At 40.0% G+C, this 25,809-nt stretch overlaps 1 protein-coding gene and 1 pseudogene across 51 annotated transcripts in view; one reads left to right on the top strand and one right to left on the bottom strand.

The window, feature by feature from the left end:
* Positions 1–25,809, top strand: part of HYCC2 (hyccin PI4KA lipid kinase complex subunit 2) — a 76,863-nt gene that overhangs the window by 22,413 nt on the left and 28,641 nt on the right. For 26 of the 50 annotated variants that reach the window (XM_089330073.1, XM_089330082.1, XM_089330077.1 and 23 more), the window contains 4 exons: positions 5,215–5,313; positions 16,030–16,106; positions 17,841–17,942; positions 22,463–22,642. In XM_089330073.1, the coding sequence (XP_089186199.1) occupies positions 16,056–16,106; positions 17,841–17,942; positions 22,463–22,642 (333 nt within the window). In that variant the 5' untranslated portion in view covers positions 5,215–5,313; positions 16,030–16,055. Of the gene's footprint in view, positions 1–5,214; positions 5,314–16,029; positions 16,107–17,840; positions 17,943–18,652; positions 18,709–22,462; positions 22,643–25,809 lie in introns of all 50 variants that reach the window. The other 24 variants (XM_089330090.1, XM_089330095.1, XM_070070401.2 and 21 more) reach the window with 3 other exon arrangements.
* Positions 5,887–6,461, bottom strand: LOC108176876 (DNA-directed RNA polymerases I, II, and III subunit RPABC4 pseudogene; annotated as a pseudogene). The gene has a single exon (XR_016231953.1). The product of XR_016231953.1 is annotated as a DNA-directed RNA polymerases I, II, and III subunit RPABC4 pseudogene (transcript).

Genomic DNA, 25,809 nt, shown 5'->3' on the forward strand with positions numbered 1-25,809 from the left:
GAATATATCAGTCTTCTTTTGGTTAATTTACATGTTTTTTTTTTTCATCCTCTACTTTTAGTTTTTCTGTGAACATATTTAAAGTGTGTTCTTTTTAAGGACTATGCTTCTCTTTGTTTAATTCAGTCTGCAAGCCTAGTCTTTTAGTTGAAGTATTTTATCTATATATTTAATATAATTACTCTTAAAGTTGGGTTTATATGATAATTTTATTGTTTGCCATTTGGCCCATCTGTTATTTCTTTTCTACTTTCTTGCCTACTTTTAGATTAAATATTACATTTTTTCTCTAACTTGATACTTGGTTTTAATGGTTATCATAAAAATTATTTCATTACTACAGTGTAATACAAATGATTTTACTATAACTACTAAAATCTTAGAACCTTTAAACCTCACCAGACATTTCAGTTGTTTTGAACAATCAGTTAACTTATTTCCTTACATAATTACCATGTTTGATATTATTTATTCCTTCCTGTCTTTTTGTGTTTATAATCAAGAATGATTTCCTTCTGCCTGAATAACTCCCTTAATTTTCTTTTAGTACAAGCTTAATGATGAGAAATTCCCTCAGTATTATTTTTTTGCAAACATTTTTATTTCATCTTAATTTTTGTTGGGTATGGTATTCTAGATTAGCAGTTATTTTCTTTTTGGCCTTTAGCAGTGTCTTTCTGTTGTATTCTAGCTCCTATTATTTGCGAAATCTGTCAGATTTTTTTAAGGATAAGCTCCTCCCCACCCGATGACTGCTTTGATGATTTTTTTCCCTCCCTCCTTACTTTGATGATGTCTTTCTTAAGGGTGGTTTTCTTTTAATATATCCTGCTTGGAGTTAGCAGAGCATCTTAAATCTTGGGATTTCTTCCTTTTTTTTAAAGATTTATCTATTTTTTATTTGAAAGTCAGAGTTACATGGTAGGGTAGGGTGGTGTGAGAGAGAAAATCTTCCATCTGCTGGCTCACTTCCCATTTGCCATTGAGTGACTCAGATGGAGTTCCTGGCTCCTGGCTTTGGCCTTGTTCAATTCTAACTGTTGTGGGCATTCTTCCAGTGGGTGGAAGATCTCTCTCTAAATAAAAATGCTTAAATAAACATTTAAAAATTATTTTCAGCTGGCGCCGCAGCTCACTAGGCTAATCCTCCACCTGCGGCGCCAGCACCCCGGGTTCTAGTCCCGGTTGAGGCACCGGTTCTGTCCCAGTTGCTCCTCTTCCAGTCCAGCTCTCTGCTGTGGCCCGGCCAGGCAGTGGAGGATGGCCCAAGTCCTTGGGCACTGCACCCTCATGGGAGACCAGGAGGAAGCACTTGGCTCCTGGCTTTGGATCGGTGCAACGTGCTGGCCATAGCAGCCATTTGGAGGGTGAACCAATGGAAAAGGAAGACCTTTCTCTCTGTCTCTCTCTCTCACTGTCTAACTCTGACTGTAAAAAAAAATTTTTTTTCATTGATCATTTTCACTCTTAATTATGTTAACTAGAAGTTTAAATAATTTTCCTTGTATGTTAGCTCCATTACTGGATCATCTGTGGATCTGATTCCTTTGTCTAGTTTTCTTCTACTTATTGGTCATATTGTCTTTTAACTTTGTTTGTTTTGGGATTTTTTGTTGTTGCCAGACTTTTTATATAAAGAACCCGGTAGGGACTCCAGATAGTGTTATATTCCTCATAGGGTTTTCAGTGTTCTCTGTTGTACAAATGTGTGAAGGACTGATTACCTCCCATCAGAGATTAAGTTGGTTTAGTTTGTTAAAGTTTAATGAAACTCAGTTTTCCTTTCATTTACCCTAGATTTTTATATTTACTTATCACTATGAGTATGTGTCTCCTTAGCCCTGAAAAATTGTGGAAGACTCATTTCTAGAGCATAGCTCTCTAGCTTACTTGCCTATACTTTTTCAAAAATCTGGCATTTCTCTTGATGCTTCAAGATGGTCAATCTCATTCCCACCCAATTTTCTTGATCTCATGTACCTCTTTCCAAAGTGTTATCAGTGTCTAATGTATATTTCCAGAATTCTGTTATGTGCTTTTCAAGATTTCTCCCCACTGTAAAGTCTTCATAAAAAGAAAATCTCACATGAAATCCCAGTGTATAAGAGATGAAAAGTTGGGGGCTGGAGTTGTATCACAGTCTGTTAAGCCACCAATAATACCAGCATCCTCCCAACTACTCCACTTCTGATCCAGCTTCCTGCTAATGCAACTGGGAAAGCAACAATGATGGTTCAAGTACTTGGGACCCTGCCACCTATGTGGGAGACCTGGATGAAGTTCCAGGCTTCTGGCTTTGGCCTGGCCCATCTGTGGCCATTGTGGCCATCTGGGGAGTGAACCAGGGAATGGAAGCTTCCCCTCTACCCCCTCTGTAATTCTGCCTTTCAAATAAATAAACTTAAAAAAAAAAAAAGTTGGGGGAAGCAGTGCTGTAGCAAAGTAGGCTAAACCTCTGCGGCCCCGGCATCCATGTGGGTGCCCGTTTGTGTCCCAGCTGTTCCTCCTCTGATCCAGCTCTCTGCTACGGCCTGGGAAAGCAGTAGAGGATGTCCCAGGTGCTTGGGCCCCTGCAACCATGTGGGAGACCCAAAGGAAGCTCCTGGCTCCTGGCTTCAGATAGGCCCAGCTCCAGCCATTGTGTCCATTTGGGGAGTGAACCAGTGGATAGAAGACCTTTCTAAATCTATCTTTTGATGGCAGATTTAATGTAGTCCATTTTATCAGTTTGTTTTGTTTTGGTTATAGCTTTTTGTGTTTATTTAAGAAATAAAGACCTTTCTCTGTTTCTTTGTCTGTAACTTTACCTCTCAAATAAATTAATAAAAAACTTAAAAAAAGTGAGACAAAAAGTCAGCTGCTGTGGTTAGAGTAGGGAGTTCTGACGCATCTCCAGTTTAAAAAATACTGAATGCTTTTACAATGATAATGTAATTTATTTTGTTAATGAACATATTTTAGTGTTTTTTAAATGTTGCAGATTTTTTTTAAACTATGATACAACTTTGAATCAAAGAAGTAGAGTGTAATGTGGTCAGCAAATACATGAAAATTTCTTTCTAAAAAAAGTTTCTAGCCCCGGCTCACTAGGCTAATCCTCCCCCTTGGTGCTGGCACACTGGGTTCTAGTCTCGGTTGGGGCGCCAGTTCTGTCCTGGTAGCTCCTTTTCCAGTCCAGCTCTCTGCTGTGGTCCGGGAGTACAGTGGAGGATGGCCCAAGTGCTTGGGCCCTGCACCCGCATGGGAGACCAGGAGGAAGCACCTGGCTCCTGGCTGCAGATCGGGGTGTAGTGGCCATTTGCGGGGTGAACAAATGGAAAGAAGACCTTTCTCTCTGTCTCTCTCTCTCACTAACTCTTCCTGTCCAAAAAAAAAAAAAAAAAAAAAGTTTCTTAAAAAAGTCTCTATTTTTAGCCATTTGAAAACAATTCTTTCTGACCAGAATACTTAATGTGTTTTTATGTCAAATACTTAAGAAACAGGCAGTATTTGGTGCAGCAGTTAAGTTGCTGCTTGGAATGATTGGATCCCCATAGCGGAGTGCCTGGCTTGGAATCCCAGCTTTGAATTTCAGCTTCCTGCTAATGTGCACTCTGGGAGGCAGCAGGTGATGGCTCGAGTACTTCTGTTCCTGCCACCCATGTGGCAGTCCCAGATTGAATTCCTGGCTTCTGCCGTTAGTCTGGCAGTTGTGGGCATTTGACATAGTGAACCAAATTTTTCAAATAAATAAATATTTTAAATAATAGAATGTTCATTTTAAAAAAAGGTTTATTTATTTACTTAAGAGACAGAGAGGCCTTCCATCCACTGGTTCACTCCCCAGATGGCCACAACTGCCAGAGCTGGGCTGATGTGAAGCCAAGAGCCAGGAGCTTCCTCCAGGCCCCCCAGGTAAGTGCAGGGTCCCAAGCACTTGGGCCATATTATAGGCCATAAGAAATAAGCAGAGAGCTGGAATGGAAGAGAAGCAGCTGGGACACGAACCAGGGCCCATATGGGATTCTGCTGCAGGAAGATGCTTAACCTACTATGCCACAGCGCTGGTCCCTGTTTGTTTGTTTGTTTTCCTTAAGTAATAATTTTCATGTATGTGAAACTTATCAAAAAGGACTTGTAGGAGCCTGCGCTGTGGCGCAGCAGGTTAAAGCTCTGGCTTGCAGCACTAGCATCCCATATGAGCACCAGTTCGAGTTCTGGCTGCTCCACTTCCAGTCCAGTTCCCTGTTATGGCCTGGGAAAGCAGCAGAAGGTGGCCTAAGTCCTTGAGCCCCTGCACCCACGTGGAAGACTCAGAAGAGGCTCCTGGCTTCAGATCAGCTCAGCTCTGGCCATTGTGACCATTTGGGGAGTGAACCAGCGGATGGAAGACCTTCCTCTCTCTCTGCCTCTGCCTCTCTGTAATTCTGTCTTTCAAATAAATAAAATAATTAAAAAAAAATTATTTGTAGCCTTTGATACCTATTGAAGCTTGATTTTTATACTGTATATTAAAATTTCAATGAAGAGTTTTTTAATTTTTAAATTTATTCGAAAGTTACAGAGAGAGGTAGAGACAGAAAGGTCTTCCATTTGCTGGTTCACTCCCCAAATGGTCACAATGGCTAGAGCTGAGCTGATCCGAAGCAAGGAGCTTCTTCCAAGTCTCCCACGTGGATGCAAGGTCCTAAACACTTGGGGCATCTTCTGCTACTTTTTCCATGTGCATTAGCCAGGAGCTGGATTGGAAGTGGAGCAGCTGGGACTCAAACCAGTGCCTATATGGGATGCCAGTGTTGCAAGCTGTGGCTTTAACCCGCTGTACCACAGCACCGGCCCCATGAAGAGTTTTTTTAATGTGGGTGTGTGTATGAGGAAGAGATCATTGTATCATGTTTCAAAAGTTAGTCATAGATTTTTTGTTTAGCAGGGACTAAATTTTATAAATTATTCAAGTGAGACTCTAAATAATTTAAGTAACCTACCTAAAGGTCTTTCAGATAATTTAATGGTAAATTTGGAACTAAAATTCAGATTCTTTTTGTTTCTAAAATATGTTTATTAGATTTGATAAAGGTACTTAAATATATTGCTTATGGGAAATTTTGGATCCATAATTATTTTTAAAAACTAACTTGTATTATAAATATCTTATTAAAACTGTTTCTTGTTGGTGTTACCTTCTTCAGAATACTATTTCAATATTTCACAGTTTTACATTTTTATTTTTTATAGAGCTGGAAAATATTTAACTCTCAACAAATGAATTCCACAATTGAACTCTGCCTCATTCCTCTGCCACCTCCTCCTTTAGAAAATTGACCCTTAATACAGGTAAAACCAAGTCTTTTAACTTTTTTAAAAATAAAAGAATCCGTTTCCCATATAGTTAAATACATTAGCATTTTTGGTAATGTTTTCTTTTTCCTATTTATTAAAAAATTTAACCTAAATAATCACATCTCATTTATTGTCTTTGAAAGATTTCCTTTTTTTCAATAATTGTGTTTTAAAAACTTTGTTACCTAAACTTTACATTTATTGAATGTATTCAGCATAATGCATTACTGGCTCCATCTAGATCAGTTATGCCCATTAGAACTTCTGTGATGTAGCTGTGTTCTGTATCTGTGCAGTCCAGTCTGGAAAACTAGCTGCGTGTCGCTGCTGGGCACTTGATATGTGGGTGGTGTAACTAAGGAATTGAATCTTTAAATTTTTAATTTCATTTGACTTTAATTATTTTAAATAACCATTTGTGACCAGTAGCTATTCCATTAAGCAATGCAGCTTTAGCTTTTTTTATATATAAGAAATTTAGTTTTTATAATAATAGCATGTCTTAAATGCATAACTTTTAACTTAGGTTTTTTTTGTTGTTGTTGTTTTTTTTTTTTTTTTTTTTTTTTTTTGTGATTTCCAAGGAATTTATTTAATTAGACTTTCAGAGGGCTCTAAAAATCTGCATTTTTCACAAGGACCCCAGATGATTCTAGGTTCTGCTTGCAAGCATAGTTTGAGAAAGTAATTTTAACCTTCATTTGTGTCACATTACATAAACAATAAAATTAAATTATAAGTCATGTAATTTAACTTCTTTACATTAAAAGATACCTAAATACAATATGGTTCAAAATGAAATCATATGTAGTTCAAAAAGATGCTAAACCAAAAGCCATACAACAATGAGAAACACTAACAGCAAATGCAAGTACAAATGAAGATATTCTTCTGAATGCACATTTCAACGCACATCAAAGACCACCAATCTTTTTGTCCTTTTCTTGTACATTATTCTGTATCCACATTCTCTGCATCTGATTGGATCCCTGGATTTTATTTCATTTTCAGTGTGACATTCTCCACAAATATATATCATTGGCTGCTGCTTTGGGGGCTGAACGTCTTTCTGGGCATCCATTGTCAGTCCCTGTGTAGCACAGAGAAACTCCGCATCTGCTCCTTAACTTAGGTTTTAAAGTATCTTCAGAGTTGTTGACCAAATTTAAAATTTTGCTGCAGTAAACCATTATTGGCTATTTTGTATGTTGCCTTAATAATTTAATAGCTTTGTTTAGCCAGTAATTTTGATCTACTAGAAACCCTCAAGAGCACGTATTGTGTGGTTAGTTTTACTCACTTTTGTATCTTTAGCATCTTAGTGCCCAGCATACAATTGGTATTCAAGAAATATCAGTTGATTGGGGCCAGCGCTGTGGCATAGCGGGTAAAGCCACCCCCTGAAGTGCTAGCATCCCATTTGAGTGCCGGTTCAAGTCCCAGCTGCTCCGCTTCTGATCTAGCTCTCTGCTCTGGTCTGGGAAAGCAGTAGACGATGGCCCAAGTCCTTGGGCCCCTGCACCCGTGTGGGAGACCCAGAAGAAGCTCCAGGCTCCTAGTTTCAGATTGGCTCAGCTCCATCCATTGCTGCTATTTGAGGAGTGACCTAGCAGATGGAAGACCCCTCTCTCTCTCTCTCTGCTTCTGCCTTTGAAACTACCTTTCAAATAAATCTTTTTTTTTAAAGAAATATTAATTGAAAGAATGTATGAATAATGTCAATACTTTACCTCCATACAAAATGCCTCCAAATTGTCCTCCGAATTAAATAATTATATTGATAGTATTTTCTATAATAATATATGAAAGATGTGTTCATTATTTTCTGAGATACTGTCTCTACTTTGTTTTAATCTCTGGAAGTGAGGCAGTATGGGTCTAAATTGAGCTGCATGATGGAATATCAGCTTGAAGCTTTCTTTTTGTTTTTAAAGCATAGAGACAAAGATATCTATCACCCACTGATTCACTTCCAGATGGCTGCAGTAGCTGGGGTGGGCCAGGCTGATGGCAGCAGCCTAGAACTCAATCCAGGTGTCTCATGTGCATGGTAGGGACTTCACTACTTGAACCATCACTGCTTCCTCCTAGAGTGCCCACTAGCAGGAAGCTAGAATTGGAAACGGCCAGGACTCAAACCTAGGCACTCCAAAAGGAGTGTGGTGGCTTAACTGCTGCACCAAAAGCTTACCCCTGTCAGCTGAGTTCTTACTTTTAAATAATAGTTTTCACATACCAACTAATGGAGTGGATATAATATATAATAGAAGAAATGATCTTCAGAATCTGCTTTTGTCTGGTTGTATAGTAGAAAGCTTACATTATAGCTGGGTTTTATACCTACCTTTACATACTAAGATACTGAAGCTAGTTAGGAAATATATGTTTGCAAATTTTTTCTGTGACCAATATTATTTTAGTTTGCAGATGAAGGTAAGGTCATATCTTCCTTCCTTCCTTCCTTCCTTCCTTCCTTCCTTCCTTCCTTCCTTCCTTCCTTCCCTCCCTCCCTCCCTCCCTCCCTCCCTCCCTCCCTCCCTCCCTCCCTCCCTCCCTCCCTCCCTCCCTCTCTCTCTCTCTCTCTCTCTCTCTCTCTCTCTCTCTCTCTTCTTTCTTTCTTTCTTTCTTTCTTTCTTTCTTTCTTTCTTTCTTTCTTTCTTTTTATATTTTATTTATTAGAAAGGCAGAGAAAGAGAGATCTTTCATCCACTGGTTCACTCCTCAAATGGCCTGGATGGCAGAGTTGGGCCAAAGCTAGGAGCCTGGAGCTTTTTCTGAGTCTCCCACATGGGTACAGGGACTTACAGGCAGAGGTATATAACCTGCTATACCACAACACTGGTTTCTTGGGCCATCTTCTGTTGCTTCTCCAGACACATTAGCAGGGAGCTGGATCAGAAGTGGAGCAGCTGGGACTTGAACCTGTACTCATATGGGATGCAAGTGCTATAAGTGGTGATTTAACCCACTGCACTAGAATATTGTCCCCAAATAGTGCCTTTTCAACTCTAGATTTTAAAGTAGATGTTAAATTCAAGTATGAGTTCTGCCACTTACACTGTGCCTACTTGTATAGGTCACTCAGCCTCACTATACTTACATTTTCCTATCTATTGATTAGAATAAAAGAGGCTACTTCATAGTGCATAGTATCATGAAATCATGAAGATTAATTATGTAATATTCATACCAAACATTTATGTAGTATTACCCTTGTGATAAAAAATGTTCTAAGTATACACTAACTCCGTGAAGTAGGTGGCATTGTTATTCTCAGTTTTGAAATGAGAGAAATAAGGCACAGAGGACTTCAGTATAACCAGTTAGGGAGGTAATAAGGTTTAAACATAGCTAGTAAGTGACTTCAACCAGGCACTCTGTCTCTCTAGAGTCCATGAGCAAACATATTTATTTGAGAGGTAGAGTTGCAGACAGTGAGAGGGAGAGACAGAGAGAGAGGTCTTCCTTCTGTTGGTTCACTCCCCAAATGGCTGCAACGGCTGGAGCTGCGCTGATCAGGAGCCAGGAGCTTCTTCCAGGTCTCTCACATGGGTGCAGGGGCCCAAGTCCTTGGGCCATCTTGTACTGCTTTCCCAGGCCACAGCAGAGAGCTGGATTGGAAGAGGAGCAGCCGGGACTATAACTGGTGCCCATATGGGATGCCGATGCCGCAGGCGGAGGATTAACCTACTATGCCATGGTGCCGGCCCCAGTCTGGGGATCTTGTAAGGGAGTGCATGGGGTCAAAACTATTCTGTGGATTGCTCATAAGACAGAATCTGCCATCTTCAAGTCTTTCTCTTAGGAATATTCAGTTAAGTTTTTCAGCATCACATTGGCTGTGGAAACAATTATGAGATTTGGAAAAAAGTATAAAATGCAATCCTAAGTAAATTTTTGATTTGGGAGAGTACCATTTTCATTTTAAAATATCATTTATGTTAACATAATGAATTTATTTTAAAAATAAATTATTAAGTAAATTTTTTAATGAAAGGATTCTGGGACAACCCTCCCCCCCAAATTGAGAACTGCTATAAGCCACTGGATTCTACTAACATTTGGAGCAATGTTTATACGTGATAGACTTAACAATAACTTACTTTCCTTGCTTTTAAAACACATGAATTTTTAACATTTTTGGAATCAAAATATATCTTTTCAAAAGAAATTTTAGCCATCAGGCAAGTGAATTCTGAAATATCAGTAGTCATCAATACTTGATATTTCTAAAATTTAACTTTTATTTAGTTATCATTTCAGTTGATGTTAGTAGCACATGTGGGATTGAAATTTTAGCTGAATTTGTTTCCCTATTTGTAGCTTAAAATGTCTACAATGTATGACCATATAATACAGCTTTGAAATGAGCAGTGTCTCAGTAAAGATTGTCTAACATGTTCCAGAAATAAAGACAGCAAAATTGCCAAGACTCTCAGTCTCTGAGAGGGTTGATGTTACTGACTCATGCATCTGGGAAAATACCTACCTGTCAGAAGTTCTGGGTGATTTTTGAAGAAGATGTTATTTAACTTACACAGTTATTAAATTTTGTAAATAAAATTATTAAGGTTTATCAAGTAAAAAATGTAGGCAGAAATCTGAGGTTTTGTTATGACCAAAAATGAAGCTGTCAGTGCCAAAGGTGGTAAATAAATTATAATCATGAGCACAAGTAATTCTTGTGGGGCTTCTTAAGCAGGGGCTTAAGCTACTGCTTCCCTCTGTGACGTCCCATATCAGAATGCTAGATAGTGTTCGGTACACAGCTTCCAATCCAGCTTTCTGCTTATGTGCCTGGGAAGGCATAGAAGGTAGCTCAAGTAATTTGGCTCTGTAACTCATGTGGGAGACCAGGGTGGAGTTCCTGACTCTTGACTTCAACCTGGTCCAGCCCTGGGTGTTGTGACCATTTGGGGAGTGAACTAGCAGATGGAAAATCTCTGTCTCTTCCTTTTTCTCTGTAACTCTGCCTTTGAAATAAATAAATCTTTAGAGGAAAAAAAAGGAGGTAGGATGGAACTTGTACTTTAGGTATTATAAAACCACAGTAATTAAACAACTGTTGTCCTGATAGAAAATTAGTGGGAAAAGTAGCTCAGAAATAGTTACAAATATTTGTAAAACTTTAGCGTATGATAAAAATAGCATTTCAAAGCAAAAAATAATGGACACAGAAAAAATATTTTAGAACAATTAGAAGGAAGTAAATTTAGATATTAATCTCATGTCACATTCTAAAATACCAGATCATTTCAAGAGTAAACAAGAAGCTGGCACTGTGGCGTAGCAGGTGGAGCGGCCGCCTGCAGTGCCAGCATCCCATATGGGCACCGGTTCAGGTCCCAGCTGCTCCACTTTCAATCCAGCTCTCTGCTGTGGCCCGGGAAAGCAGTGGAGGATGGCTCAAGTCCTTGGATCCCTGCACCTGCATGGAGACCTGGGGGAAGCTCCTGGCTCCTGCTTTGGATCGGCCCAGCTCCAGCCATTGTGACCATCTGGGGAGTGAACCAGCAAATGGAAGACCTCTCTCTCTGCCTCTGCCTGTCTGTAACTCTGCCTTTCAAATAAATAAATAAATCTTTTTTAAAAAAAAAAAGAGTAAACAATGAGGGGCCGGCGCTGTGACACAGCGGGTTAATGCCCCGGCTTGCAAGGCCAGCATCCCATGTGGACTCCGGTTTAAGTCCCGGCTGCTCCACTTCTGATCCAGCTCTCTACTGTGGCCTGGGAAAGCAGTACAAGATGGCCCAAGTTCTTGGACCCCTGCACCCATGAGGGAGATTTGGGAGAAGCTCCTGGCTCCTGGCTTTGGATCAGCTCAGCTCTGGCCATTTGGGTAGTGAACCAGTGGATGGAAGACCCCTTTCTCTCTGGCTCTACCTCTCTCTGTAACTGTCTTTCAAATAAATCTTTAAGGAAACAAGGTGATTTTTAAGTATAACAAAATATATCTTTAATATATCTTTTTGCTATGTCCTTTTCAAATGTATTACAGTATTCTGTGTATTAGATTTTTTTTTTTTTTTTTGACAGGCAGAGTGGACAGAGAGAGAGACAGAGAGAAAGGTCTTCCTTTTGCCGTTGGTTCACCTTCCAGTGGCCAGCGTGCTGCAGCCGGCGCACCACGCTGATCCGATGGCAGGAGCCAGGAGGCAGGTGCTTTTCCTGGTCTCCCATGGGGTGCAGGGCCCAAGCACCTGGGCCATCCTCCACTGCACTCCCTGGCCACAGCAGAGAGCTGGCCTGGACGAGGGGCAACTGGGACAGAATCCAGCACCCCGACTGGGACTAGAACCCGGTGTGCCAGGGCCGCAAGGTGGAGGATTAGCCTCGTGAGCTGCGGCGCCGGCTGTGTGTATTAGATTTTTAATATTCTAGTGGTAGGTACTCACTAGAATGTTCTTATTCTGAAAGTCTTATACAGACACTTTGTCAGTATTGGTAGCTTTCCAGGTTTTTACCTCTAGAGATGTGGTAGGGGCTCTCCTAGCCAATGCTCCAGTGAACCTGGCTTTTTTTTTTTTTTTTTTTTTTTTACATAAAGTCTTCAGATTGTTGAGGAATTTGTAGCCAGCTGTGAAAGGGAATATTACTCCTTTCTCTCCATCATAGCCAGGTGAGCTTTCCAAACCTCAAATCTTGTTATTTGCCTACTTAAAATCATAATTTGTTTCCCAAACTTTTATAAACTGAGAGTACCCTGTTTATACCATCAGACCATGCCTGTCTTTTCACCCCCAACTTTTGCCTTCTGCATGCAGCTCTTTAGAGCACTTGGGTCTTCTTTCAGATGCCACACTTGTGTTTTTTCTTGTCACAGGACTTTTTTTCTTTTTTTTGACAGGCAGAGTGGACAGTGAGAGAGAGAGAGACAAAGAGAAAGGTCTTCCTTTGTCGTTGGTTCACCCTCCAATGGCTGCCGTGGCTGGCGCACCGCGCTGATCCGATGGTAGGAGCCAGGTACTTATCCTGGTCTCCCATGGGGTGCAGGGCCCAAGCACTTGGGCCATCCTCCACTGCACTCCCAGGACACAGCAGAGAGCTGGCCTGGAAGAGGGGCAACCGGGACAGAATCCGGCACCCCGACTGGGACTAGAACCCGGTGTGCCGGCACCGCAAGGCGGAGGATTAGCCTAGTGAGCCGTGGCACCGGCCAGTCACAGGACCTTTAATAGACTGTTCCCTCTTCCTAGAATGTTCATTTTTCTACTCCCCTAAACTGTGTGATTCCTTGAAATCTCAGCTTAAGCACCACCTCAGGGACAGCTCTTTTGCTTCCTTAGTCAACATTTGGTTTCCTTGTTTTATGCTTCTTTGTACCTTTCTTTCTTAGCCTTTTGCAAAAATATACTTGGTCTGCTCTATTATATAAATGCTCCATTAGAATGACGCTACATTTGTCTGCCATTGCATTTGCAGCTTCTTGCATAATGGATTGCATATTTTTGTGTTTAAGAAATATGTATGGAATGAATTGCTGATTTTTTTTTTTTTTTATTGAATCCTTCCTTTGGATTTTGTGCAGTTGCCTACTTGGGTGCTAATAAGCCCTCAGGAGCAGCTACCTTAGGATATTTAGACAGTTGTTTAAAACTGGAAGTTAAAATGTAGGATGGATTGGGGGCCGGCACTGTGGCTCACTTGGTTAATCCTCTGCCTGTGGTGCCAGCACCCCATTTGGGCATCGGATTCTAGTCCTGGTTGCTCCTTTTCCACTCCAGCTCTCTGCTGTGGCCTGGGAGGCAGTGGAGGATGTCCCAAGTGCTTGGGCCCCTGCACCCACGTGGGAGACCAGGGGGAAGCACCTGGCTCCTAGCTTCGGATCAGTGCAGTGCTGGCCGTAGCGGCCATTTGGGGAGTGAACGAACGGAAGGAAGACCTTTCTTTCTGTCTCTCTCTCTCACTGTCTAATTCTGCCTGTCAAATAAAAAAAAAAAATAGGATGGATCCATGCTTATTTTTTATAATTTAATATATTTTTAAATTGAGGTATAGTTTGCATAGATGCACAGGAATCATAATTACATCATAGAATCCATTTTTACGTGAAGGAAAGAGTATTTGGGGAGGGCTGGCACTGTAGTGCAGCAGATTAAACCACTGCCTACAGAGCCAGTATTGCATATGGGTGCCAGTTTCAGTTTTGCTTACTACAGTTCTGATCTGACTCCCTGCTCATGCACCTGGGAAAGAAACAGAAGATGACTCATGGTGTTGGACCCCTGCACCCATAGGGGAGACCTGGATTAAAGCTCTGGCTTTGACTTGACCCAGCCCTAGCTTTTGTGGACATTTGAGGAGTGAACCAGCAGATGGAACATCTCTCTCTGTTTCTTCCTCTCTCTCTGTATCTCTGCCTTTCAAATAAATAAATGAATCTTTTTTTTTTTTTTTTTAAGAGTACTTAGGAGCCTGGCATTATGATTCAGTGGGTTAACCTGCCACTTGCAACACTGGTATCCCATGTTGGAGTCCACTTCTCATCCTGCTCCCTGCTGATTTGGCTGGGAAAGCAGCAGGGGATGGCATATATATATATATATATAGAGAGAGAGAGAGAGAGAGAGAGAGAGAGAGAGAGAGAGAATTTAGTACCATTCAACTAGTTGATACTGGAAGGAAGAAAAAAGAATGCGGACAGTGCTTTGAACAATCATTAAAATGTAGGAATTTTACATAGTTTCTTCTTTGAAGAACATTATAAATTTGGGTTTATAGTTCTTAATTTTGTAAAGTTGCTTTTAAGAGACATTTTTTAACATGAATTTTTAAAGATCTCTTATGTATTCTATTTATTTGAAAGACAGACAGAGACCTCCCATCTGCTAGTTCACTCTCCAAATGCCTACAACATCCAGAATGGGGCCAGGTCAAAGCAAGGAGTTCCGAATTCAATCTGGGCCCCTCACTTGGGTGGCAGAGACTCAAGTACTTGAGCTACCTGCTGCCTACCGAAGTGCATATCAGTAAGAAGCTCAAAGGGGCAGGCATTGTCAAACAGCAGATTAAGCCGCTGCCTGTGATGGCTGCATCCCACATGCACATTGGTTGAATCCTGGCTACTCTACTACCACCCAGCTCCCTGCCAATATGCCTGGGAAGGCAGCCAAGGAAGGCCCAAGTCCTTGGGCCCCTGCACCCACATGGGAGACCTGGGTGAAGATGCTGGCTCCTGGCTTTGGCCTGGCCCAGCCTTAGCTGATGTGGCCATTTGGGGAATAAACCAGTTGATGGAAGACTTTGTCTCTGTCTTTGACTCTCTCTCTCTCTCTGTTTGTAACTCTTTCAAATAAATAAATAAATCTTTGGAAAAAAAAAAAAAAAAGAAGCTGGAATGGAGAATAGTGTGAGGACTGAAATGCGGGTACTCTTATGTGGAATGTGAGTGTCCCAAGCAGCAGCCCAACTGCTGCACCCAACACCTGGCCCCCCAAGTGAGAGTTTTTAGAGTCAGGGTCTATTAGTGGGCCATAGTAGATTTATGAACTCCTTGAAGTAGTTTGTTTGCAAAATTGTCTACATGTGGGTCTCAGAATTACCGTTTTCTGAAGTTGGAATCCATAGTTTTGTTTGTATCTCAAAGCGGTCTATGACTTCCCACTTAACCCCCTCCTAAACAAAAAAGTAAGGATTATTAGTATTTTTTACATCAGAACTTGTATGTAGTACTAGCTCATCAATCCTTTTATTATCGTTTTACTGTTGATTGTGGAACATTTCAAACCTATATAAAAGATATAGTGTAATTAAACTTGTGTATCCATTACTCAACTTCAATGACTATTAACTCATGGCCACAATCATTTTTCATCTATATCTAAAGTACAGCTCCCCTCCAATTATTTAAAAGCAACCCAGAACCCAGGCATCATTTCACCAGTAAATATTTCAGTATTTATCTCTAGGAAATAAGGACTATTAAAAAAAAAACTAACTATAACACCACTATCAAATATAGAAATAAACTGGAATATTTTTTAATATTATCAAATAACCAACTGTGTTCAACATTGGGTAGCTGTGTCTTTTTATTGTTTGAATCAAGATCCAAATATACTTCATACTTTGATTGTTGACATATTTTTTACACCTCTTAATTTGGGAGTTCCCTCACTTTCTTTATTATCTTGCAATTTATCTGAAGAAGTCATGTCTATTTAAAAAAATTATTTATTTATTTATTTGTTATAATGAGCTCCTCTCTCTACTGGTTCACTCCTCAAAGATCCACTAATGGTGAGGATAGGGCTGGGCCAAAGCTGGGACCTGAGAACTGTAGCCAGATCTCCCATGTGGGTGGCAGGAACACAGTTACTTGAGCCATCATCACTGCTTCCCCATATTCCTCCATTAGCAGGAAGCTCTTTGATATTCAAATGTTTTATGATGTATAGCTTTTCCTGGCTGTATATTTGATAATAACTTCTAGTATAGACTATGTGTTTGTCTTGAATAATGTAAATATGGTTTGATTTCACTCAGGGCAGTTATCTTTGCCACTTTGAAGTATAGTTCCTGGGAAAAATCTGAAAGCGTTAGAATGATAGGTTTCAAGTGAAAAATATTGTTTTAGTTGTACTTTAAATTAAAAGCAAGACTTTATCTAAAATATGTACTGGATGAGTGTCTTTCAAGTAAAAGGCACATATAATATACCTGCTTCTGTTAGTAATGCTATCCTTAGGTTCATTGCTTTCTTTCTTTTAGAGATAAGGAATAGACAGTAAAAGAAGATGCTGGGATCTGAACGTGGTGTTGTGGAAGAATGGCTATCAGAATTCAAGGTAAGTTGGATTGGGGATAAGATTGCATTATATAATTCTATATTTCAGTAATTCAGATGGCAAATATGTGTCCCATGGGAAAGCATAAATGTGATATGAAGTAGAAATGAAAAATATGGTGCTGGTGCATGCAGTGGATTAACGCCCTGGCCTAAAGCGCCGGCATCCCATATGGGCGCCGGTTTGAGACCTGGTTGCTCCGCTTCCTGTCCCGCCCTCTGCTATGGCCCAGGAAAGCAGTAGAAGGTGGCCCAAGTCCTTGGACCCCTGCACCCACGTGGGAGACCCAGAAGAAGCTCCTGGCTTCAGATTGGCACAGCTCCGGCCGTTGCGGCCATCTGGGGAGTGAACCATCAGATGGAAGACCCCTCTCTCTCTCTCTCTCTCTCTCTCTCTCTCTCTCTCTCTGCCTCTCCTCTTTCTGTGTAACTCTGACTTTCAAATAAATTAATAAAAAAAAAGAAATGTAAAAATACAAAATGACATGTTTCTATAATTGCAATTTTTTTAAAGATTTATTTGTTTTGAAATTCAGAGTTACAGAAAAGGAGAGGCAGAGAGAGAGAGGTCTACCATTTGCTGGTTCACTCCCCAGATGGCTGCAACATCTGGAGCTGTGCCAATCTGAAGCCAGGAGCCAGGAGCTTCTTCTGGGTCTCCCATATGGATGAAGGGGCCCAAGCGCTTGGGCCATGGTCTGCTGTTTTCCCAGGCACATTAGCAGGGAGCTGGATTGGAAGTGGAGCAGCCTGAATTCAAATTGTTTCCCATATGGGATGTAGGCATCACAGGGGGTGGCTTAACCCACTATGCTACAATGCTGGCTCCTGTAATTGCAGTTTTTCAAAAAGGCACTGGTAGGGTCCTGCATGTTGGCGTAGTGGGCTAAGCCTCTGCCTGCAGTGCTGGCATCCCATGTGGGCACCAGTTCAAGTCCTGGCTGCTCCTCTTCCAATCCAGCTCTCTGCTATGTCCTGGGAAAGCAATAGAAGATGGCTCAAGTGCTTGGCCCCTGCACCCATGTGGGAGACCCAGAAGAAGCTCCTGGCTTTGGATCACCCCAGCTCTGGCTGTTGCAGCCATTTGGGGAGTGAACCAGCAGATGGAAGACCTTTCTCTCTGTCCCTCTCTCTGTCTGTAACTTTGCCTCTCAAGTAAATAAATAATATCTTAAAAAAAAAAATAAAAAGGCAGTAATGCGAATAAGGGCTAGAAGATAATGTGTAAAAACAAAGAGCTGTTAGAATCATTGAATGAATATTTAAATTTTAAGATAATATTCAATAAAAGTGAGGAGCCTCTTAAGTTTTCATAAAGCACAAAAATTAGATTTGTGCCTTAGCCTTTTCCTTCTTGTATTAAAATTCAAATTGTTTTGATTAAAAATTATAATTTATGAACATTGTAGAAATAAATGCTATGCAAAAATGTAAATGCAAAATTTGAAATACATGCTACTTTATTTTTAGGTTACACTAAGTTAAGGTGGCCCACTTCAGTGAATCAAGGTGTAATGTGTGATTTCTTACTATTTTTCATGGTTCATTATTTAGAAGAGTTACATAATGTAACATCCCAGTTTAATTTGTTTTATTTGCTCTGTGGTTGTCATATTATTCTTACTTTTCTTACTCAATTCTGTTGTAAATTTTTAAGGAGACATGTGTGTAAAATAAATGCCCCAACTTTCCAGATTTTAAATTCACATTTTTTTCCTTTGGTGGTTTCTTTTAGGCATTACCTGACACTCAGATCACCAATTATGCAGCAACTTTACACCGGAAAAAAACACTTGTTCCAGCCCTCTATAAAGTTATTCAAGATTCAAATAATGAGGTAGGAGAGTTTGGAAGAAGACTGAGTTTTGCATAGGAAAAAGAAATGTGTACTAAAACACATACATGTAAAATATGTAGCTTTCTCTCCTTGTGGATGTGGAAAATTTTCTTTGTGCTGTTTTTCATTCTGATAGTTGGCTTTGGCTTTCCCCATTCCCTTCCTTTCTGTATTTTAAAATGTTTTCGTTAAGATTTTTCCCAAGGGCAATATGTTTTGATTCTTGATTTGAGTGACCATCATCTCAGTGTATCATTTATTTAATTTGTAATGATTTTGTTTCTTGTTCTGGAATATTTCCTACCATGGAAGCCAAATTTTAATTGTATATCGATCCAGCTTTATTTTAAGTATTATTTACTGTTATTTTGTTGATAATATAGAACAACTATGTAAAATCACTCTAATCAGTGAAATCAAGCTTACAACACAAAATGATACTGCTAGTAAATTTGGTCTGAAAAATGATCAGAGGAAGGATTTTTTAGTTTACATAGTCAAGATCAATAAGCCTAGATTATGAATTTCCTATTACTCAGCCTTCTCATAAGAAAAAAATGGAACTGTTGAATCTGTTACCTAAGCCAGATGCACACATTATCTTTCCATTAACACAATAGTATAACATAGTTTTATCAGCACTGGAATCATGAATGCTTTAAAATGAAAATGAAAGGAACACACAGGAAAGTAGCTTCTTATCTTCCCAGATACAGCCTCCAAGAGTGCCTCTGCTGTGTACTGGAGTGAGTTTGAAGAAGTTCAGGTAATCATCTCCTAACCAGCAGCTTAACTTAAAAGTGCATCTTCATTTTTGTCCTATCACTAAAAGCTTGCTTATTGACCTCTTTCCTTCCTATCTCCTAAATTTGGATTTGTTCCCAGTTATGCTTGCACGTGTTGCTATATATGTATAGCAACAATTGCGGGATTCTTTTGTTTCTTCTTCTCTTGCTGTGTATTACTGAATGTTTTGTAACTTTAGGATGGGAAATGTACACATACACATATCATTCTTAGGAGTTTTCAGAATTATGTGTTTGAATAATGAATGTGTGTGTATCTTACCCATTGTTTTGTGCTGTCTTAACATTTAAGCTTTGCTTATTAAAATTTGCTTGTTTTATGCTTTCTTTTTAGATTGTAAGCTCTTAATGGGCAGTGGTCATATATCCTATATTTGTTAATTCCCTAGAATCTGGTAATTTATCATGTACATAATGGATATGTAATAAATGTTGGTTAAACAGTGAAATATTAAAAATATACTAAAATGCTGTCATTTCATTAGTAACCGCCCTTTAAGTACTTTGAAAGCTATAACATTAAAAAAGTTATTCTCATTACTCTTTATTGTCATACTTAATAATTATTAATGTTTAGGACCATGGGGTCATGGCTAGAAATGGAAAAATTACAATTTGAGGGATCCAAGCTCAAGACTCTGCATTTATTATAATCAACTAGTTGCTACATTAGGTCTAAATTCCCATCCAAACCTTACCTAAAGAATGTTTAGAATCTCAAAACAGTTCTGGATTTCACTAATAGGAGACCCTTTTTGTCTTGATTTTGTTGTGTTCTGAAACGTAATCAAATGTATTATTTAGGGGCAAGCATTTGGTGTGGTGGTTATGATGCCACTTGGAATGCCCACATCCTAAATGGGAGGACCTAGATTCCAGTCCCAGCTCTGCTCTTAAGTCTAACTTCAGAGTAATGTGCACCTCTGGAAATAATAGGTGATGGCTCAAGTACTTGCGTCTCTGCCACCCATGTGAGTAACAATGTTACTTAGTTGAAGTGAGTCATTTATTATATTGAAAATTTGAAGACATGGTGGCATGATACAAATGCTTAGTATAAAAGATTTTAACAGATAACATTGGCAGATTTTTAGCAGTTGTATTTGGTAGTAGCATATGATTAAAATTTGCCAACAACCATCTGCTCTCTCTTTTAAAAGTAATAGTTATAATAACTTTTGAAACATATGTTGTTATTATGATTAATTAAAATATCGTGCCCTATATGCTAGTATACATTTTCCTACTGAGGAAGGGAGGTTAAGGTCTTTGTAACAGAAACTCATTTTAATTGCATCATGGCCGTGAAATTTAAAGGTGGTAATCTAGAGAATCTTTCACCAAATAGTCAGTTTGAATCCTAAATATTTTTATAAATATTTTCTTTATTCATTTGAAAGTCAGAGCTAGAGAGAGCTTCTATCTGCTGGTTCACTCCCCAACTGGCTGCAACGGCCAGGGCTTGGCCAAGCCCAAGCCAGGGCCCAGGAGCTTCTAGTGGGTCTCTCTTGTTGGTACTGAAACCCAAGCACTTGGGTCATCCTCTGCTGCTTTTCCAGGTATATTAGGGAGTGGGATCAGAAGTGGAGCAGCCAGGACTCTAACTGGCACCCATATGAAATGCCAGCACTGTAGATAGCAGCTTAACATGCTAACCTACAATTCTGGTCCCCAGCTAGAATATTTCTATCAGTATTTAAGAAAAATGCCAGGAATTTACTATTTTCAGAAGTTTATTGTTCATTATTTGCACTGCGTGGAATATACTATTTGTATTGAAACAGATCTTAACTCTTTTTTTTTTTTGTAACAAATATATTAGAATGGAAATATCAACTTGATGTTGGAGGCTTTAATGTATTCCTCCACCACTGAATTCTGTGGAATTATTAATTTACTAATTCATACTTAAGTATAAGGGAAGAGTTGGGGGGCTGGTGTTGTGGCATACTGGATAAAGCTGCCATCCTTGATACCAGCATCTCATATGGGCTCTGGTTTGAGTCCCAGCTGCTTCAGTTCCCATCCAGCTCCCTGCTAATGGCCTGGGAAAAGCAGCAGAGGGTGGCCCAAGTATTCGGGCCCCTGCATCAATGTGGGAGATCTGAAGAAGCCCCTGGCTCCTGGCTTCCACCTGGCCCAGCCCTGGCTGTTGTGGCCATTTGGGGAACTGAACTAGCAGATGAAAAATCTTTCTATCTCTCCCTCCCTCTCTCTGTTAACTCTGACTATTTTATTCAAATATTTTTTAAAAAGGAAGAGAAATGGAATTTTTTTTAAAGATTTTTAAACTATGCTTTGATAATGATCACATAAAGGGCTTAGTATACAATAGAATATGTGTACATGTATATATATATATTTTTTTTTTTTATTTGAGAGGTGGAGCTGCCATCTACTGATTCACTTTTCAAAGCTTGCAACAGCTGTGTGCTAGGGGCCAAAGCTGGGAGCTAAGAACTCAATCCAGGTTTCCCACATGGGTGGCACGAACCCAGTTACTTGAGCCAACACTCAAGTAATTGCATTAATAGGAAGCTGGAGTCAGGAGCTGGAGCTATGGATCTAACTCAGGCACTGTGATATGGGGTGCATGTGTCTTAACCACTAGGCCAAATACACATTCCTGAGTGTAAATTTTTTAAGATTTAGATTTGTTCTTCAAGGGCTAAACTTAACTCACCTAAATATTAATAACTGTACAATCTGCATAAATTTGCTGAGTTTTAATTTTGTGATTGTGAAAGTAGTGACTTTCAGAGTGTTAGAGTATTAGAGACTTGTATAACTATACTGAGTACTGTATGTGTTATTTTATGCATGTGAAATTACTGAACTATTCATTTTTTAAAGTTAGTGTTAAATTTTAATTTTAAAGTGATGTATAGTTTCTTGTATTTTATATGCATTTTAAAGTCATAGCCAGTTTTGTGCAGACTGTTGCTCTAGCAAAACCATTCTAAATTTTCAGTACGTGTTCAGGGAGAAATGGAAACATTTATGTTAACTGCTCATTTTCTTCAGATTTCTAGATCAAGAAGCTCCTCATAGGTTGTATTCTGTGATGTGATAAGTGACAAATTAGCTAATTAAACATTGGAAAAGCTATATCTATATACTTTTCCTTCCCTTCAAAATCTTTCAAATTAGTATAACTAATGAAATATAAGTCAATTTTAAAACATATAGTCTGCTTGATGTATTTGAATGTATTTAAAATATTAGCCAGAATTTTGCATGCCCAACTATGTACAGCAAAATCCTTTCCTCTGCTTAGTGGTATATGATTTGTTTAAATCATCATCTTACTTGAGGTTGAAAGTTTATTTCCAATAAAACCATTTGAAATTAATTTTATTCCAATGAAAATTTTTAGAAATGATGGAGCAGTAACAGTTGGTAAGAACAGAAAGGAAAACTCACCAAATGTAAATATAGTACCTTGGATGAAAAAAAAAAGCTCAGTTAAATGATTAATTTAGTGGAAGGGTGTATCGAAATTTATGTAATATTATATATGTAAAAGATGCTTCTTAGAGTTAATGGATTGGTGAATTTAATATGTGATCCTTTTCTATACATAGGTATTAAAGGTTTTGGTTGAATTAACTCAATTTGGAGTTAATTATAAAATATGCAGATGAATGTGCCTTTTTAAAAAATACAGTTACACCACAAAAGGGAAATAACTAATATGCTTTATTTTCCTTTTAGCTCCTGGAGCCTGTCTGCCACCAACTGTTTGAGCTGTATCGCAGCTCCGAAGTTCGACTTAAGAGGTTCACACTGCAGTTTTTGCCAGAATTGATGTGGGTTTATTTACGGCTTACAGTTAGCCGAGACAGACAGAGTAATGGTTGCATTGAAGCACTTCTTTTAGGAATTTACAATTTGGTAAGTTGAAAGTGATGGTTTGAGAAATTTTAAGTATTTCTTTAAGATTCTGTGAAATCATACTTTAAAAATATTTAGTGAAAAAGCCCGCTCCGCGGCTCAATAGGCTAATCCTCCGCCTTGCGGTGCCGGCACACCAGGTTCTAGTCCCGGTCGGAGCACCAGATCCTGTCCCGGTTGCCCCTCTTCTAGTCCAGCTCTCTGCTGTGGCCCGGGAGTGCAGTGGAGGATGGCCCAAGTCCTTGGGCCCTGCACCCCATGGGAGACCAGGATAAGTACCTGGCTCCTGCCATCGGATCAGCGTGGTGCGCCGACCGCAGTGCGCCAGCCGCGGCGGCCATTGGAGGGTGAACCAACGGCAAAGGAAGACCTTTGTCTCTCTCTCTCTCTCACTGTCCACTCTGCCTGTTAAAAAAAAAAAATAAATAAATAAATAAATATTTAGTGAAAAAATGTTTACTGAGTACTTTTTTTGAATTAAGTTCAGTACAGAGGTAATCTTTTTATAATTTTAACATTACTAATATTTTATGACTTATTTTTGCACATTTTATTTGACTAATATTTAGAAATTGAGTAAGGTATTGAATTGAACAATGAATATATAAAGAATCAGATTTGGTACTTGCTTTTAGGAAGCTCCCACTCTACTAGAGAATATATGTTTACAGGTAATAAGGATTGTAAAAGTTCTATGGTAACAGGACTTCAGAGAGAAACTCAGATGTTAGCTGAAGCTACAGCAAGCTTTATTGAGGAAATACTGTCTAAGCTGAGCCTTGTGAAGAGGCTGAATAGGTGAGATTTGAGGAAGTAATCAAATGAATGTAAGCAAAGAAGCAGAAAAAGTCAGAAATTAGAAAACAGTTCTTTTTGAAGCACAGAATATGTATACAAGCTGGGAAGGATGATTTCTTGTCAGTTTTAGAAAGTCTTTTTAAAGTGAAGAGTAGGTTTTCTTTAATAGGCACTGGGAAAGCAATAACAGGGTTTTGAACAGAGGTTTTGAAGATGAATCTGGTGGTAGAATTCAAAGAGACCTTGAAATTATAACTTCTATTACCATATCATATATTTTGAGGGGAAAAAGGCATGGGATTTCTGTTTCTCTAATGGGAGGGTATCAGTTAAGGGGGAAAATGTCCAGTATATCACTATAGCATATTATGATTTGAAAATTGTGAGTAATAACAGAATGGAAATGGAGGGAGAAAAGAAAACTACTAATACTTCTGAGATGCTAGATCCCTACAGAGAATTTGAAGCCTGAGATTTGATTACCTCTGCAAAGGGATGTGAGTAAACTAGAAAGAGAAGAAAGGTTGATGAGGACTGTTGGAAGCAAGGTGGAAAGACGGGAGAGAGTTTGGGAACATCTACATAGGCCCTTTTTCTCTTGTTGTTGTTGTTGTGTTAAGATTTATTTTATTATTAATTTTTTTTTTTTTTACTTATTTGACAGGTAGAGTTAGAGAGAGAGCGAGCAAGGTCTTCCTTCCATTGGTTCACCCCCCAAGTGGCCGCTACGGCCAGCACGCTGCGCTGATCCAAAGTCAGGAGCCAGGTGCTTCCTCCTGGTCTCCCATGCGGGTGCAGGGGCCAAGCACTTGGGCCATCCTCCACTGCCCTCCCGCATCACAGCAGAGAGCTGGACTGGAAGAGGAGCAGCCGGGACTAGAACCCGGCGCCCATATGGGATGCCGGCGCAGCAAGTGGAGGATTAGCCAAGTGAGCCACGGTGCCAGCCCTAAGATTTATTTATGTATTTGAAAGAGTTAAAGAGAAGTAGAGACAGAGAAACCCTCTTTCCACTGGTTCACTCCCCAAATGGCACCACAGCCAGGACTGGGCCAAGCCAAAACCAGGAACTTCAGCTCATCTCCCACGTGTGTAGCAGGGGCCGAAACACTTGGGCCATCCTTCACTGCTTTTCCCAGGCCATTAACAGGGAGAGCCAGAACACAAACCAGTGCCCATATGGAATGCCAGCATTGCAGGCAGTGGTCTTAACCACTATACCGCAGCTCAACCCCTATATAGGACCTTTTGGAACAGAATAGCACAGCATCATATTTCAAATCTTGTGTGCCTCTTACTGGAACTGAACAGTTATCTAAATTCATTAGTAAAGAATCAGAAATTTTATAAGTGTGTCAGAGTTGTTGATAGGGGGATGTTTGAGAAGCTACCAGCATGAAACTTTTGCTTCTACTTTAGGATATGAAGCTTGCTTGCATAACATGCCAGCTTCAGGTACCTTCATTGTAAAAAGTTGATATAGCGCCGGCACCGCGGCTCACTAGGCTAATCATCCACCAGTGGCGGCGGTACTCCGGGTTCTAGTCCTGGTTGGAGCGCCGGTTCTGTCCCGGTTGCTCTTCTTCCAGTCCAGCTCTCTGCTGTGATGCGGGAGGGCAGTGGAGGATGACCCAGGTCCCTGGGCCCTGCACCTACATGGGAGACCAGGAGGAAGCTCCTGGCTCCTGGCTTCGGATCGGCGCAGCTCCGGCCGTAGCGTCCATTTCAGGGGTGAACCAACAGAAGGAAGACCTTTCTCTCTGTCTCTCTCTCTCACTAACTCTGCCTGTCAAAAAAAAAAAAAAAAGTTGATATGATATAGCAATTTTTAAATTTATTAATAATTATTCGATAATATATATTTTCTACTACATTGTTATATTCTTTTTTTAAGGAATTTTAAGGAAATTCCTTTTAAGGAATTTGTAAGTACTATTATTCTATTGTTCTCTCATGATGACCAATTTAGGACATTGGTATTGAAATTCTCGCCTTTTTTTTTTTTTTTTTGACAGAGTGGGTAGTTAGAGAGACAGAGAGAAAGGTCCTCCTTTTGCCGTTGGTTCACCCTCCAATGGCCGCTGCGGCTGGCGCGCTGCTGCCTGTGCACCGTGCTGATCTGAAGGCAGGAGCCAGGTGCTTCTCCTGGTCTCCCATGGGGTGCAGGGCCCAAGCACTTGGGCCATCCTCCACTGCACTCCCAGGACACAGCAGAGAGCTGGCCTGGAAGAGGGGCAACCGGGACAGAATCCGGCGCCCTGACCGGGACTAGAACCTGGGGTGCCGGCGCCGCAAGGCGGAGGATTAGCCTAGTGAGCCGGGGCGCCGGCCGAAATTCCCGCCTTTTGAAATCTTGTGTTGCATGCATT

This window comes from Oryctolagus cuniculus, chromosome 3, assembly GCF_051225735.1.
Source record: "Oryctolagus cuniculus isolate XC-2025 breed Fujian yellow rabbit chromosome 3, ASM5122573v1, whole genome shotgun sequence".
Classification (NCBI taxonomy): Eukaryota; Metazoa; Chordata; class Mammalia; order Lagomorpha; family Leporidae; genus Oryctolagus; species Oryctolagus cuniculus.